The 16,166-nt window shown below is 46.8% G+C and overlaps 1 protein-coding gene across 12 annotated transcripts in view; it reads left to right on the top strand.

Moving 5' to 3' along the window:
- The window catches only part of LOC126533186 (protein phosphatase 1 regulatory subunit 21-like), a 250,792-nt gene that overhangs the window by 74,415 nt on the left and 160,211 nt on the right, over positions 1-16,166 (top strand). For 8 of the 12 annotated variants that reach the window (XM_055071642.2, XM_055071640.2, XM_055071641.2 and 5 more), the window contains 3 exons: positions 1,168-1,226; positions 6,141-6,235; positions 13,899-14,113. In XM_055071642.2, the coding sequence (XP_054927617.2) occupies positions 1,168-1,226; positions 6,141-6,235; positions 13,899-14,113 (369 nt within the window). The remainder of the gene's footprint in view (positions 1-1,167; positions 1,227-6,140; positions 6,236-13,898; positions 14,114-16,166) is intronic. The other 4 variants (XM_055071647.2, XM_055071648.2, XM_055071649.2 and 1 more) reach the window with 1 other exon arrangement.

Consider the following 16,166-nt stretch of genomic DNA (forward strand, 5'->3'; position numbering starts at 1 on the left):
TTAATCAAGAAAAAGAAATGGGCATGGGCAGGACATGTAATGAGGAGGGAAGATAACCGATGGTCATTAAGGGTTACGGACTGGATTCCGAGGCAAGGGAAGCGTAGCAGGGGGCGACAGAAAGTTAGGTAGGCAGATGAGATTAGGAAGTTTGGAGGGTCAACATGGCCACAATTAGTACATGACCGGGGTAGTTGGAGAAGTATGGGAGAGGCCTTTGCCCTGCAGTGGGCGTAATCAGGCTGATGATGATGATGATGATAGAAGTACTAACTGTTAGGTGTGTTGGTCATTCATACTCAAAGAAGAATGTTTCAAACGAACAGGGACAAGATAGAGAACATGGATGAGTGCCACTCTATCTTGTTTTGATCTTGTCCCTGTTCATTTGCACCATTCTTCTTTTGAGTTTATACAGTATCTTGCAAAAGTGATCTGCTGAAAATATTGCTCCTATTATACAGAGCTTTTAAGAGAAATGTAGTGGCTACTGGTGCCTATTTTAAATATCACTACTTGGTCCATGGTCTATGCATGGTCAGGGGCTTATATTTTTGTGAATTTGCGTACCTTGAAATTTCTAAATTCTTCTGGAACAACAAATTAATTTGATCTTGGATTAGTGTTAATCAGCCGTTGCTTTCCATTTGGTGGCAACAAGGTATCAGGCACATTTTAATGTTTCTGTACCATTCATCAGGCTATGTTGTTGATTTACGTTGTCATGATTCTTTTAAAGTTATTGCCACGAAGCTTTTGACAGAGGGTGCATTTTTTCTTTTCACGTGCCCTAGCTGAAGCTGAAGTTTATACAACTTCGAGTTTATGGGGTCTTAATGTAATTTTGGATATTCTGACCTCGCAAGGAAGTGCGGTACTTTTCAGTGCGACTAATTTTTTTTTCTTCAGGTAAGGTTACTCTGACAATAAGAGGTTAACAAAGCCCAAGAATTCTAAATTATTCTGGAACAACAAATTAATTTGCTCTTGTATTAGTGTTAATCAGCCGTTGCTTTCCATTTGGTGGCAACAAGGTATCAGGCACATTTTAATGTTTCTGTACCATTCATCAGGCTATGTTGTTGATTTACGTTGTCATGATTCTTTTAAAGTTATTGCCACGAAGCTTTTGACAGAGGGTGCATTTTTTCTTTTCACGTGCCCTAGCTGAAGCTGAAGTCATGTGAAAAGGAGCTGAAAGAAGTATCTATGAAGAATGAACTGAGGTGAGACAGCTGCAGTACTACGCATGCCTCAGAAGTAATGGTGCTTAGCTTCATTTTCTTTGCTTTCATTCATTTACTGATATAATTTATGTGCAGCTAATCTTATCCTTACTTCATCCTTAGTTCATACAGCATAGACTGCTCATAACGTAAGTTGCCGGAGTCGCAAATTTCTGCACCATATAGGTGGTACCACACTAACCACACCACCATTTTTCTTAGGCTGTGCATGTGCAAAAAAAAAAAAAAAAAAGTGCACCAAGCAGCTGCGTGTGTCAGGATTCGAAGCGTAGGGTCGGGATGTGCCCTCACTTTTGTTGGTTACGTTGTTCCTCCGTTTTCCAAGTGCCTGTACAGCCACTGCGATGCATTTCGTTGATTCTGAAGCAAGCCGAAACAGTGGCCACCGTGCTGTCACGGGAAGCTCGCCTTTCACATATGTTTGTATTGATATACAGTCGAAACCCACAGTAACGAAATCGCCGGGGAAAGCAAAAAAATTTTCCTTTGCAGAAGTTTCGTTAGCACGAGAATGACACAGAAAAGACAGGCAATTGGTTTGCAAAAAAAATTTATTGCTGAAAGTCAGTAAGCTTACTTTGCTGAGCCTTACCTTGCATCAAATTGCACTGCAAAAAGTGGTCCAGACTCCAGTGCCACGTCGTCGTCGTGCTCGCTGAAAAATGAACAAATTGTATCGAAGCCATTCAACACATCCCGCAGGTTTGTCAGTGTCTTGATTTGGTTTTTGGTGGTCGTCGTCAGCTTCGTGCGCAACATCTTCATCCGTGCAAATGAAATTCATCAACGCTGAGGCCATCTGGAACTATATTTGCCAGGGTGCAAAGTTCACCCCATGCATGGGTTAGCGATGGCGGCACTGTGCTGTCAGCATCGCCATCGAGTGCGCCTTCGGACAAATCTTCCTCCGGTGCCGCTGGATCAACGCATGATGCCTGCTGAGTAGCAATGAAGCCACAATATTTGAAACAATTTGCTATCATAGCTGGACACGTCGCAACCCATGTGGTGGCCACCACCTCAAGCACCATGATGATGTCCACGTCGCTGGGACGCTTGAGCTGGAGGTTCAGCAGCAAACGCTGAATCGTCGTCTCTCTGTAGATGCAGTTGATGCTGCGACTGACACCTTGATTGTATGGCTGCAGCACGGAAGTGCAATTTGGTGGGGGAAAAGCCAAGCGCATGTTTCCGTGCTCCATGTTATCAACACGATGTGCACTGCAGTCATACAAAAAAAGGAAGACCAACCTGCCTGCCTTCTGCATGTTGGCATCGAAGGCCTCGAGCCAGCCACCAAATATGGCCCGGGTCAGCCATGGCTTCAGGATCGCGGTGTATTGTAGAGGCAGCCTACGATTTCCCTTGAAACAGAGGAGCTTCTTGCTTCTGCCAATTACAAGCAGTGGCTGTTTGTCTGTGCTGCCCATGTTAGTGTACAACAACATTGTTACACACTTCTTGCTGTGTTTTCCACGGTGGCATTTCTAGGTCTTCGATGAAAGCATCTCATAGAATAAGGCCGTCTCAATCCTTGTTGTACATGTCTGAGGGCTTGTGCTGGTTCACTACTTCTTTGTTGGTCAGCAGCCATGACGACATCGCCACAGGGTCGATGGCTGCTGCCTCCCCGGAAATGACTTTGGCCACTGTGTTGTGGCAGGCTTTGAAACGGCTTTACCAGCCAGGGCTCGCCTCAAAGTTATTGTGCCCGAGCCTGCACGGGAAGTCCCGCGCCTTCTGCTATAACGTGCTTGGTCAGACAATGGCACTTTGTTGGCACGCTGTTCACAAAACCACGCTAACACGGCCTTGTCGATGTCTGAGAGCGCCGCAGCCATCACCGTGTTGTTCTTTGCATTCACACCATTTCTGAGTGCACCAAGAAGGGAGGCATTGTTTTTGAAAATGTAGACACTGAGATGCACGCAATTCCATATTTATCGGCGATCTGCATTTTCTTCCTGGCCTTTTCAAGCTGCGCAATAATTGCAACCTTATTCTGTGGAGTCATAAATTTCCGCTTTTTGGCTGAAGGCAGCATCTTAGCAGGCTGACAGAGCAGACAGTCCAATTGCCACGTACACAGTTGATGCACCCTAGCACCAACCACACACAGTGCACACATACGATCATGTGTGGTGGTGCACGAAGCATAAAGCGTCATTGGGGTTATCCGAGCCTTCATGTATGGATGTCGATTTGGCTAGTCAGCGATTATGAGTCAGCATGCCACGCAGGCGTTCTACTCCGCATTAGCACATGCTGTGATGTCGCACAGGATTGTGTTAGAATGTGCCGACTGCGAGGTCGCCTCCACTTCTTGTTTCCTTCTTTTTTTCTTGCTTTTTTGTTTGTTTTTGTAAGTTAAATACTAATATTGCATTTTTGGTTTGGACACTGCACAGTCACCCGTTGCAATGGGAAAAACCATCACCATCATCGTCATCAATGTTGCCGGTTGCAACTGCTCCACTAATAGCTCCTTTTTTTTATTTTTTTATTTATTGAGTACCTGCATCGCCTTAGAAGGCATTACAGCAGGGGGGTACATACATATCTACATAAGTTGACACTCATTTCAACACACAAAGCGCGGTAAAACGTTTCATTACATTGTATACCAACAATATTTGACGGGAGAGCATTCCACTCCCTCGTGGTCCTGTAAAAAAATTCATAACGCAAGGTGTCACCCTTAAAAGGAAATTCATGGAGTTTCAAGGCATGGTCTCTTCTACGGGAAATGTACGATGGTAATTTAATATGTTTGTTCCTGTCGATGCCTATTTTAGAATAGTAAACACTGTGAAAAAATTTGAGTCTGAGGCACTTTCTTCTATCCTTTAGATCTTGCCAATGAAGTCTGCGCTTGCCTTCGGTAATACTGAGGTTTTTGTCGTAATTACCAAGAACAAATCGAACCGCCCTATTCTGAATTTTTTCAAGTAAATCGACTAACTGACACGTATAAGGATCCCAGCAGATGCAAGCGTACTCAAGTACCGAACGTACGTGAGTAAAATACAGCTGTTCTTTCCTGTGCAGCTTTATTTTAAAACAATAATGGTGGTGGCCAAGCATGTGTGCTGTGTGGTAGTTTGCGCAATTTAAAAGCACAACAAATGCATTTAAGCAGTTTTTGGACACAGTGTTATGTGAGTAGATTATTTGTGGACCGTCCTTTCAGAAAATTTTATGAATAGGGGATTGCTGTAAAAAAATGTTTCTTAACAAGGCACTAATTGCAATGACTCCTATGGGCGTTCGCTGTGGATCCGCAAATATTTCGTTGCCTTGGGATTTCGTTATTGTGGGTTTTGACTGGATATATGCCGTATTTACTCGAATCTAGGCCGACCCCGATTCTAAGCCGACCCCCTAAAGTCTGAAGCCAAAACAAATATATATACATATATATTACCTCAAATGTAGGCCGAACAAAAAAAGCGAGGACAGCGTTCACAAAATGCAAAGAGCATTTATCGAATCTGAACATGCAGAGCTCGTTCAGCGTCGTCGTCCAGGCTAGACTCGTCGCTGTGTTCCTTGTCACTGTCACCTTCAAACATTGCACTATATCAAAATACACAGCCGTCTGGTTGGCGTTGCTGATTTGCCCAAGGTTGTAGCCTGCCGCTTCTCTCTTTTGCAGCACGTAGCGCTGAAAAGCTATGAGCTTTTCTTCAAAGTCACTTGGCAGCTTCTGGGTGATTTAAGTGCGACGTTGGAGGCTGAAGCCAAAACGCTTCATGAATTTCTGAGGCCAGCCCTGGCTGGCTTTGAAATCCTTTGGCGTTAGGCCTCGCTCCCTCGAAAGTTCCCTAGCTTTCGCTTGGAGCACTCCTGTTGTCACTGGAAGGGCAGCTGCTCTTTGCGTCCGAACAAAGTCGGCCAAAACTGTCTCAACTTCGTGGTGACAGCCTTTCTTTGGTCCGCTAAATGCCATCCTCGTTGTGGCGCATGCAAAAAGCTGCTCTCATTGTCCCCTCCCACGACGGACATTTTTCTCGTTGACGCCGAAGTCCCGCCCGGCTTGAAGGTTCGATGATGCCTCTGTGGCTATCACAACTTTTCGCTGCGGCACTGTAGTGGCATCTCCTGCTTGGTGCCATCGCGATAACACCACGCCGCACACCGATACGGCCGACACGACACACATCAAAATGGCGACCTCGCTTGTGTACGGTTGGCTACTGGCACGGCTAGTAGTGGCTGCGATACTGACTTTTCTAGATGGCGCTAGCTATGCACCATATTTAGCAGTTTCAATGAAAAACTGGCGCGTTTTTTAATATCCTCGAATCTAAGCTGACCCTATAGAGTTTGGAATATGATTATTTGAAAAAAAGCTATCGGCCTAGATTCTAATAAATACGGTATGTTTGTGCTTACCTGCTGAGCCAGCACGGTGCTTTTTCCTCCGTTCCTTGTTTATTCGCTCGCTCGAGATCTTCTCTGCATCGCTCGTTGCTCTCCCCTCAGGCGGCACACCTCATTCTCGAAATGTTTTCGTTGCCTCACTTGTCTGCAGGATTTTCCAGCAGCCATAACCAGTATTTCATCTCGCACAGCTGCACTATAAGTGGTATGCGTATACATTGAGTTCTATGGCAAGATAAATGGGAGTTAGGCAAGAGTGAATTATATGTGGTCCTGCACTATAAGCGGTTATGTTATAAGTAATCTGAGCTGTATCTTCATAAAGCTTTCAGCTAATATAATCTTGTGATTCACTTTGATTTATTCTACTCTTACTTTATTCAGTTACTGTTTTATTTTTGTTCATTTCATTAATTTTCAGTTAATATTGCCTTAATTTCATTTATTTCAATAGCAATGTTTATTTTATTCATCTTCAGTAAACTTTATCTTAATTTCATTCGTTTTCAGTGAATCCAAGTTGGCTGAGGTCACAGAGATCCTGGGAAGCCGGCTAGAGGAGGCCAAGACTATTGTAGAACAAAATGTTCATTTCAGAGATGTAGGTAAGTAATATGAACACAGATTCATGTCTTGTGAAGCAGTGTTCCCTAATAGAGATAGCCTGCATGAGTGATACAAATTGTATGCTGTAAACAATAAAAATAAAAATATAGTGTTTGCCATTAACCAACAATATATCATAAATTGTTATTGCAAAGCAGTTCGTAGAACAAATTTATTACTTTAGTGTCATGGCTGACTTGCAGATTATTCCAAAACTGCATGCAGCCTAGGATATGAAATACAGTAGAACCGAGTTGATACGATCCCATTTTGTACGATTTCCCAGTGCCAGCATTCGCGATAGAGAACACAAAAAATGCCTCAATACAGTTATGCTTCTTTTTTTACTTGTTAATTCGTTCCCAGAAGATGTGATATTTCGGCACCAATGCCCAATGCATTGCCAAACTTTTAATAGATGTTAACCCATTCTCTGCTGCAGGCGGCGCAAAGTGAGCATCATGGCTCGCTGTGCTGTCGCTGTCTTAATAGCAAATACGACAGAGTGCATCTTGGGCTGTACGAGCTCCACCAGCCTGACACGTGTTGCAATGATTTCCGCCGAGCGGGCACGTCAGAACTTCCTGCCAAAATTCACTGCTTGAAGAAGCTGATGACCTAGACTGAATTTGAAGAGCACAAGCATGAGTTCACGGAAGCTGCAAAAACGACAGTGCGCATCTCTGGCCACATGGGCCCCACAAGCTTGGTGTACATCGGTGTCTTGTGCTGCAACGATATGCGTAGTGCTTCGTATTACGTGGTTGTCAACTACGCTGGAGTTTGCTGGAGTTTGTCAGATCTTTTAATGACTTTGGGTCGTACATTTTCCCTGTTAGTATGTTCTTTCTTTTTCGCGTTTTCTTCCCTGATCGCATGAGTGAGGTCCGACTGTAGTGAAAAAACTGAGCTTACAAAAAGATTACATATTGTGAAGCCATCAGTTCAAATGTGATATTCATGGTCAAGTACAAGCTTCACAGCTTGAGTTCGCATTCGAAGCTGTTTACATTGTTTTCAACAGTCTGACATGTTTTGCAACCTAGCCTTAAATTGTTCGTCCCATCAGTTGCCATGAGTTTACTAAATCTCTTTCTGTGGACACCCTGGGAACCATATTGTTACGGGGATGTTGGGAGTATAGACTGAATATATTTACAGTATATATACAAGCAAAGTCAATGTGGTCAAGATGGCTGACCAGCAACAACACGCAGCAGCCAGCGTCTCGCGATCTTCTTCCTCTCTCTCTTCTGTCATCCTTCCGTAACAGGACCCCCGGGTGGTGAAGCGCCGTCTCGGCGCATGGTAGGCGAAGAACTGCGAGTGAAGTATGGCTTCAGCCGCGAAACGTGCACGACGTCAACAGGCGGCGGACTTGAGGATGGATGAAACTGTAACGGCGCAATCTCGTAATTGACGTCATTAACTTGACGTAGAACTTCCTAAGGCCCTGTGTAGCGAGAGAGGAGCTTCTGAGAGAAGCTGACTCGACGACATGGTAACCAAAGCAGCACCCAAGCACCTGGGGCTAACTAAACATCGCAATGGCACCGGTTGTAATGATTTTTTTGCAGATGCTGCGAGGCTAATAAGCGAGATCGGGTGACTTGGCGCACCATGTGAGCGCGATCGATGACTTCATGAGTGCACTCAGTGGCAACGCGGAGCACAGAAGGTAGGATGGTGTCAAAGGGCAAAGTGGGGTCACGACCAAACAAAAGATAAAAGTGTGAATATCCTGCGGTGTCATGTCGGGACGAGTTATACGCGAATGTCATGTAGGCCAGTGTGGCGTCCCAGTCGCGGTGATCGTTGGAGATGTACATTGACAGCACCTCTGTGTGTGTTCGGTTGAGATATTCCGTAAGACCGTTTGTTTGTGAGATAGGCGGTGGACAGCTTGTGCTCACTGGCACAAGAGCGGAGGAGGTCGTCCACAACTCGAGACAAGAACGAGCGGCCACGGTCTGTAAGTAACTGTCGAGGTGCACCATGCTGGAAAATGATGTCGTGAAGGAGAAAATCAGCGACGTCAGTTGCGCATCTATAGACAACGCCTTTGTTATCAAGTAGCATGTCGCGTAATCAGTAGTGACAGCGATACACTTATTCCCTCTAGTCGTCGTAGGAAAAGGGCCAAGCAGGTCAAGGCCAACGCGAAAGAATAGTTCAGAGGGAACTTCAATGGGATGGAGCCGGCCGACAGGTGGCAGGGGAGGTTTCTTCTGGTGCTGACGCAATTCGAAAGTTGCGACATGACGACCCACAGATCAGTAGAGACCCGGCCAGAAGAACCAGCGTCGTGCGCGGTCGTATGTACGCAAAACTCCAAGGTGTCCCGCTTTCGGTGCATCATGAAGTTGTTCGAGAATGACGGATTGCAGATGACGAGAAAGGACAAGGATCAACTCAGGGCCACCAGGGTTGATATTGCGGCGGTAGAGGATGCCATCAACCAGCACGAAAAGCAGCACGTCAATGCTGCCAGATTGCACTCCGGCGATGATGGACTGTAAGGATGCGTCCGCTATTGCTTAGCGCGCATGTCGGTCATGTCAGTCAAAGCCATCACGCAGGTCACAGGATCATGCGCAACAGGATCGGGAGGATCCACGGGGTGACGCGAGAGGCAATCAGCATCCTTGTGCAGACGTCCAAACTCATAGTTAACACATGAAAATTCCTGGAGCCGCAAAGCCCAGTGACCAAGCCGTCCTGTGGGGTCCCGGAGAGAAGACGGCCAGCAGAGGGCGTGGTGGTTTGTAATGAACGAAAATGTGTGGCCGTACAAATATGGCCGGAACTTGGCGACAGCCCAAACTAAAGCCAAGCACTCCTGCTCGGTGATAGAGTAATTTCTCTCAGCTGGTGACAGCAGGCGTCTGGCGTAAGGTATCATGCACTCTATACCATTCTGCTGTTGGGCAACAACAGCGCCGATTCCATGGCCGCTTGCGTCAGTGTGAACTTCGGTCAGTGCAGATGGATCAAAGCGAGCAAGTATGGGAGGGGTGGTCAGAAACCTGATAAGAGTGGCGAACGCGTGAGCTTGCTCAGGGCCCCATGAGAAAGGCGTGTTCTTCTTTAGAAGATCTGTCAAAGGCTGAGCAACGTCGGCGAAGTTTTTGACGCAATGGCGAAAGTAAGAACACAGGCCGACGAATCGGCGCACGTCAGAAGCAGAATGTGGCACAGGGAAACTGCATACAGTGCCAACTTTTTTTGGATCTGGTTGGACACCGAATGTGTCAACGAGGTGTCCCAACACGGTAATCTGACGGTGCCCGAATTTATACTTCGTGGAGTTCAGTTGGAGGCTGGCTTTTCGGAAGACCGCAAGAATGGCAGCAAGTCGGGTAAGGTGGCTGCTGAATGTGTGAGAAAAAATAATAACGTAGTGAAGGTAACAGAGACAGGTGGTCCATTTGTAGCCTCGCAGAAGAGAGTCCATCATACGTTCAAATGTCGCAGGAGCATTGCGTAGGCCAAAGGGCATGACTTTGAACAGATATAAGCCATCCGGCGTGATGAAGGCTGTCTTCTCACGGTCCATTTCATCAACTGAAATCTGCCAGTAGCCAGATCAAAGATCAATGGATGATTAGTATTTAGCTCCGTGCAAGCTGTCCAAGCCGTCATCGATACGTGGTAGTGGATAGACGTATTTTCAGGGGATCTTTCTTAAATGGCGATAATCGACGCAAAAACGCCAGGTACCATCTTTTTTTTTTTTTTTTTCACAAGGACGACAGGCAAAGCCCAAGGGCTGGCTGATGGTTCGATGACTCTATTGTGGAGCATTTTGTCCACTTCTGATTGGATGACTCGACATTCGGCATGCGATACACGATAGGGACGCCGACGAATAGGATTGATATGTGTTGATACGTCTCCAGTGTTGTTACAGTGGTGAACAACAGACATTTTTCCTAAAGGCTTGTTGCTGAAATCAAAGATGTCAAGGTACGATTTGAGGAGGAGACGTATGTCCGTGGCCTGTGCAGAGGTGAGGCCAGGTGCAATCATCTTCGCCAAGTCATCCGTTAGGGAACCAGAGCTGTGAGCTGCAATTGGTGCTGAGAAACTGCTCTCGGCATTCAGACTTCCAATGTCAAATTCGGAAGTATTAGAAACGCTGGCCAAGAACTTGCCGGCTGGAAGCACTTGAGGGCACAGGCTGAAATTCAGAACCGGAAGAATGACGTTGTTATTAGTAATAGTCACCAGCATATGCGGAAGAGCAACATTCCGGTTCAAAAGCACGTCGATAATGGGCCGAAGGACATATTCACCGTCAGTAATCTGTGGCGGTGCGGTCAAAGCGACGTAAGTGACTGCCTCAGGTGACAGACGCACATCTTGAAGCGAACACAAGTGCGGTGGAGCGGTGCTCGGAGCATCGGCGACTTGAGGCAGTTCCAACCGAAGAACGCCAATTGCGCAGTCGATGAGAGTGGAATGATGGGATAAAAAGTTCAATCCAAGAATAATGTCGTGAGGGCAGTTGTCGATCACAGCAAAGAGAACGGAAGTAGGGCGGCCGTCTATACTTATGCACGCAGTACATATTCCAAGTGCAACCAGCACGCCGCCGTCGGCCACACGAAGCACTCGGGCCGCTGCTGGGTTGAGGACCTTCTTTTAAACGTCTACATAGGCTAGCACTCGTCACAGAAACGTGGACTCCAGTGTCGACGAGTGCTTGGACAGGTAAGCCGTCTATTTTAACGTCAATTACACTTCTCTTTGTGTGCACAGATAGAGGATTTGCTGCTGTAGTGGGCAATGCAGCACCACCTCTGAGGGCTGCATTTCTTAGTTTTCCGAAAGGGTGCGGCCGAACGCTACAGGGGACGAAAGGCGACGTGGCTGTGGCGAACGGGAAGATGGGCGACGTGTTTGCGGTGAGCGAGACTGGTGTTCGCGCGGCGATGGTGAGCGGCTGTACCACGTGTTCCTAGCAGAGTTGTCGGCGCTGTTAGATTTGGTGGTGGGCAAAACATTGCGGGCATTTCCATCAAGACGGCTCAGGTTGGTCGGCGTGCGAGGTGTTGAGGGCCACAAGTTGTGACAGTATCTGGCGACATGACCATATATATGACCATATAACCTTGTCATATGACGATATGGTCATGTCATATATGACATATGACAGGACCATATATGTGGCGACAGGTGAAACATATCGGCTGGTCGTCCGCGGTTCTCCACTAAGTCAGGTTACGAGAACGCGGAGAGAAGCGTTGGGGTGTAGCGAAAATAGTAGAAGGGCGTTTGTTGGCTCTGGGGTTGGTGACAGCACAGACAGAATGTAGGCCAAAGTTTTCAAGTTCCTGGCGAACGATGGCTTGCATGAAGGGAACTGAAATAGGGGTAGCATGAGGGCTACGCGAACAGAAAACTGCGGGCGCCATCGCGTCCAGTTCACGTCGAACGATTCGCACCACGTTCTCTGATGGCGACGCATGCTGCTGTGGGGGCTGATGTTCACACACCGATGTGACAGCAGTATTGGGAAGTCTGGTGAATGGGTACGGCTTTTGGCCTGCTCGAATTGTCGGCACTCTTTGATGATAGCATCAACTGTAGAGCAGCTTTTGCACATGAGCAGATTGAAGGCATTGTCAGCAATTCCCTTGAGCACATGCCCTACCTTCTCAGCTTCATTCATGTCGTTATCGGCTTTACGAGAAAGTGCCAGCACGTCCTGGATATACGAAACATGGGACTCTGTGGGGGATTGGTCATGAGAGGCCAGTTCCTGCTTTGCGGCAATTTTACTGCCGGCTGGTTTGTCAAACAACTCTGTTAACTTCTCTTTGCATTGGTCCCAGCTGCTCAGCTCCTCTTCATGGTTTTCGAACCACGCCTTTGCCGTGCCTCTTAGGTAGAACAACAGGTTAGCTAGGAAGAGAGTAGGGCCCCATCTGTTGATTCCACTCACACGCTCGTACATAGCCACCCACTCTTCAATGTCGGCACCATCAGTCCTGCAGAAAGTTTCAGGATCCTTGGCTTGCACAACCACAACCGAAGAGGACAGCGTCGTAGCAGGTGATGGTGACGTTGGAGGCGGCAACGATGTTGATCCCGAGTGCTCACCATCATTCATGGTGAGGACGGTGATGCGACGTCCACTGCGGAGCTCCGTTTCCAGCCGTGGTACCCCGTACCTCCCACCAATATGTTACGGGGATGTTGGGTGTATAGACTGAATATATTTACAGTATATATACAGGCAAAGTCAATGTGGTCAAGATGGCTGACCAGCAGCAACACACAGCAGCCAGCATCTCGCGATCTTCTTCCTCTCTCTCTTCTGTCATCCTTCCGTAACAATATAGATGAGGTTGGGCTGCAGTTCATTGGCATTCTGCTATCAGACATGAGGCTGTGGGTTCAATTCCCAGCCTTGTCAACAAAATCCCAAAAATGGGCAGTGTTAAAGTGCTTGCACACTTAACTTTAAGCCCATATTCAACAACCCTAGGTACCCAATGTTGGTCGGGATGCCTCCGGCACACCATTACTCATAGCCAATCAGTCAAATCACACACCTTGGTGACTGTGGCGTTCTGCTGGTAGCACAAGGTTGTGGGTTCGATTCTCGACTGCAGGGACCAAAATGCTTACATACTTACATTTAGGTACACAATAAATAACATAGAGTATCAAAATTAGCCCCAACATCACTGATGGCCCAAATGCTGGCTTGGGACGTTAAAGGGCCCCTAAACTGCCTCTGATGTTTTTAAAACATTTCAAGTAAACATTCGCATCGAGTTCAGAATGCTGTCACAATCAATGATGCCAAATGCTGCAGCACTATGCGCCGCGGTTGCACCACAAAATCAAAAAACAATCCCGTGCTCCTCTGCAGGCCTTTCTGCTATAACCAGCGCTCGTCGTGACATTGCCAAGCTTAATCTGGTGATGTCACCAGGAGCAGACTCTGTTGATTGGTCGATACGACTTCCGGTTAGTCTGCTAGCAGGTATGCACGCTCCTTGCTCATCCTCGTGTTGCTCGCTTGTCGCACTTGTGAATCTGTAACTACGGCCCGCAACACAAGTGCCAAATCACTTGCATTCCAACACAATCGTGCTTAGTGGTCTGTGTGAACTAGCTGCGTGAACAGAGTTGGACAGTGTTTTGTGATGGCTAGAAGCCATTCGTCTGTGCTGTTTGGATGCAAGAGCGCTGACTGGTAAAACGAAACGACACAACACCGGCTGCCTCATGATGACACCCTGCGCAATGCCTGGTTTTAGTGCGTTGGAGCTGTTTCAATGAGTTAACCAAGTAATATAAATATATCTTTCGCTTTATTGTCACTTAAAAAATCATTTCCCCTTTTCATGAAATAGGTCACTATGATGAATTTAACTCTGCAATAAAAAGCTGCGACCCTTAACGGTTTAAATATGTATGTTGTTAACAGTTCCATTTTTGTGAATGGCTCCATTACTAGCCATCGGCTATGGGATCCAACAGTACCTGGAAACTTTTGTACTTGAATTTGTCTATTATTTCAAAAGTTAGAAAATCAGTAAATAATTGCACTTAGAAAAGAAGTGGGAGGTGCATGTCAGGATACTGCAGTGATCTGGAACTGTCGATTTTAGAACGGTCGGGCATGTGACGCATGTCTCGTGGCAGGTGACGGGCTTGCTCCAGGACTGGATGTACCCGTGACGCGGCAGGCGCACGAGAACGGGGTGCGTGCTCTGCTCTGGCAGTTGGCTGAGCTGGTACCTGAGGTGAGCCAGGCCCTGTCCACGTTGCACACATATGCCGAGCAGCGAGTGCGCCTCCTCCTTGCCGGCGCCATCTGTGGGCTGCAGCCGCAACAGGCACAGGGCCCGCTACAGCTGGTGAGTCCTATCTTTAAGCTGCTGCGGCGACAGAGGTGCAAGCGTGTGACCCATGCTGAACAGAAACTGACTCCTGCCTTTATTGGCTGCTTGTTTTATATACGTGAAAGTGCTCCTAGCACATTTCTTCGCTGACATTGTCTAATACAGTAGAACCTCATTCATATGATTCCGTTATGTATGATTTTCCAGGACCAATGTTCAGAATTGAGAACACAAGAAAGGACCCAACACAGTTACGCTTCGTTCTTTTTTACCAGTTCGTACGCTCCCGAAATATCTTTCGGCACCAAGATTCAGTACATTGCCTAACTGCAATTTTAAGATATGTTTTCTGACTGTTATATTCCGCATAAACAAGAAGTGCGAGGTGTGTACGATCGAGAACAGTAGCCCCATGCAGCAGCAGGTTTCCTGCGATACTTGCTTGCCTGTCTCACATAACACCGGCGCACACTCAGTTTCCTATTCCGGTACCAGCAAATCTCTTCCAGGGTTGTCGCATGCCGTATTCATAGCTATCACTGCCAACCCTATTGCGATAAAGCATCTTCACCTATCCATTTCATAGCATGTTGGGTTTGGTGCCATTGGAAGCCTACTGCACGCTAATAGTAGGCAATTACCCAAACGTGCCACTGTTCCTTGCTGCAGGCGGCACGAATTGAGTGTCTTGTTCCATTCTTGAGGCATTGTAGGCTTTGTATTCTGGCATCGTCCACCAGCTCATGCCCTGCGCGAGGAAGCTGCTGACCCAGGCCCAATACGAGGAGAGCAAACATAAGTTTGCCGAAGCCATAAAAATGATAACACACGTGTCTGGTTGCATGCTGCCCCACCAGTTCGGCGTGATGATTTATCATGCTGTAACTATTTTCACGATGCTTTGCATTACGTAGATGTCAACTACAGTTGAGTGTGTCATATTTTTTAGTGACTTCAGATCGTATGTTTTCTTTGTTGGTATGGTTTTGTCGCGTTTATTTCTAAAATGTGTGAACAAAGTAGTTCTATTGTTACTTACATGTTTACTAGGAGTGTGTGAATGCCAAGCAGTAGATTTCGAATTAAACATCAAATCGAATCAAGAAAAAAAAAGCCAAATATCGAATTGAATATTGAATGTCTTACATTTCACAAAACTTAATGCTCTGATGCGAACAAATGACAGGATATGAGAGCAGCAGGCGGCGTTGGCAGTGTCTCAAGCAGAGCAGCCCAGGCAATCTCAAACTTGTGCCCCCGAGACGACTGGTGGTGTGGCTGCAGAGCCGGGCATTCTTCTTCACCACAATGCTTGCGAATTCTCAGCAAGAAAATACGGTGCTGCACATGCTCGGGCGTCTACTAGCATTGTGCAACAAGAATGTAGCAAACTGTCAGTAACTTAGGTACACAGAAGTCCAGATATACAATACAGTCCCCGGAGAAGCGTCTGCATCGGCAGGCGTTTGGTGTGTTGCGACACCAGGAACCCGAGCACACGAGGCTTGGACCCTTCCATGCCTAGCCATGCGTGGCTTTGCCATGTCCGGGGAAAAGGGGATCCTGGGAGTTGAGCCAATGCTGGGTGCTTGGACCTTTATGACCCCTCAGCGGAGTCAACACACCCCTTTGGCCCCGCTTCACGTAGATGGCACCCCTGGACTGACCCACCCTGGAGAAATCAGTAGTTGCCTTTTCCTGTTCTCCACTCCAATCTTTGTGTTTCTCTCTCACTTTCAGACTTTCCTGTCTTCTCTTCGCTTTCTTTTACTTCCTGTTTTCCAGGCAGCAAGGGTTAATATTAGGTTATTAGGTTATACAGTTAAACCCACTTATTATAATATTCAAGTGACGCAAAAATTCTATTGTTATAGCTGACAATTGTTATAGTCAGGTTGCATGAAAACAATCAAACTAGGGGGATGGTAGAGCTGTTATGAAAAATATATAATGGCAGGAAGGCCAGTGCCTACCGTCACCACCTTTCTCCATTTGGCTGCTGATTGTGCTTACTTGTTTAACTGTTTAACTCTACTTACTGCGTGCTCCGGTTGCGTGTAACACGCCA

This window comes from Dermacentor andersoni, chromosome 7 (genome assembly GCF_023375885.2).
Source record: "Dermacentor andersoni chromosome 7, qqDerAnde1_hic_scaffold, whole genome shotgun sequence".
Lineage (NCBI taxonomy): Eukaryota > Metazoa > Arthropoda > Arachnida > Ixodida > Ixodidae > Dermacentor > Dermacentor andersoni.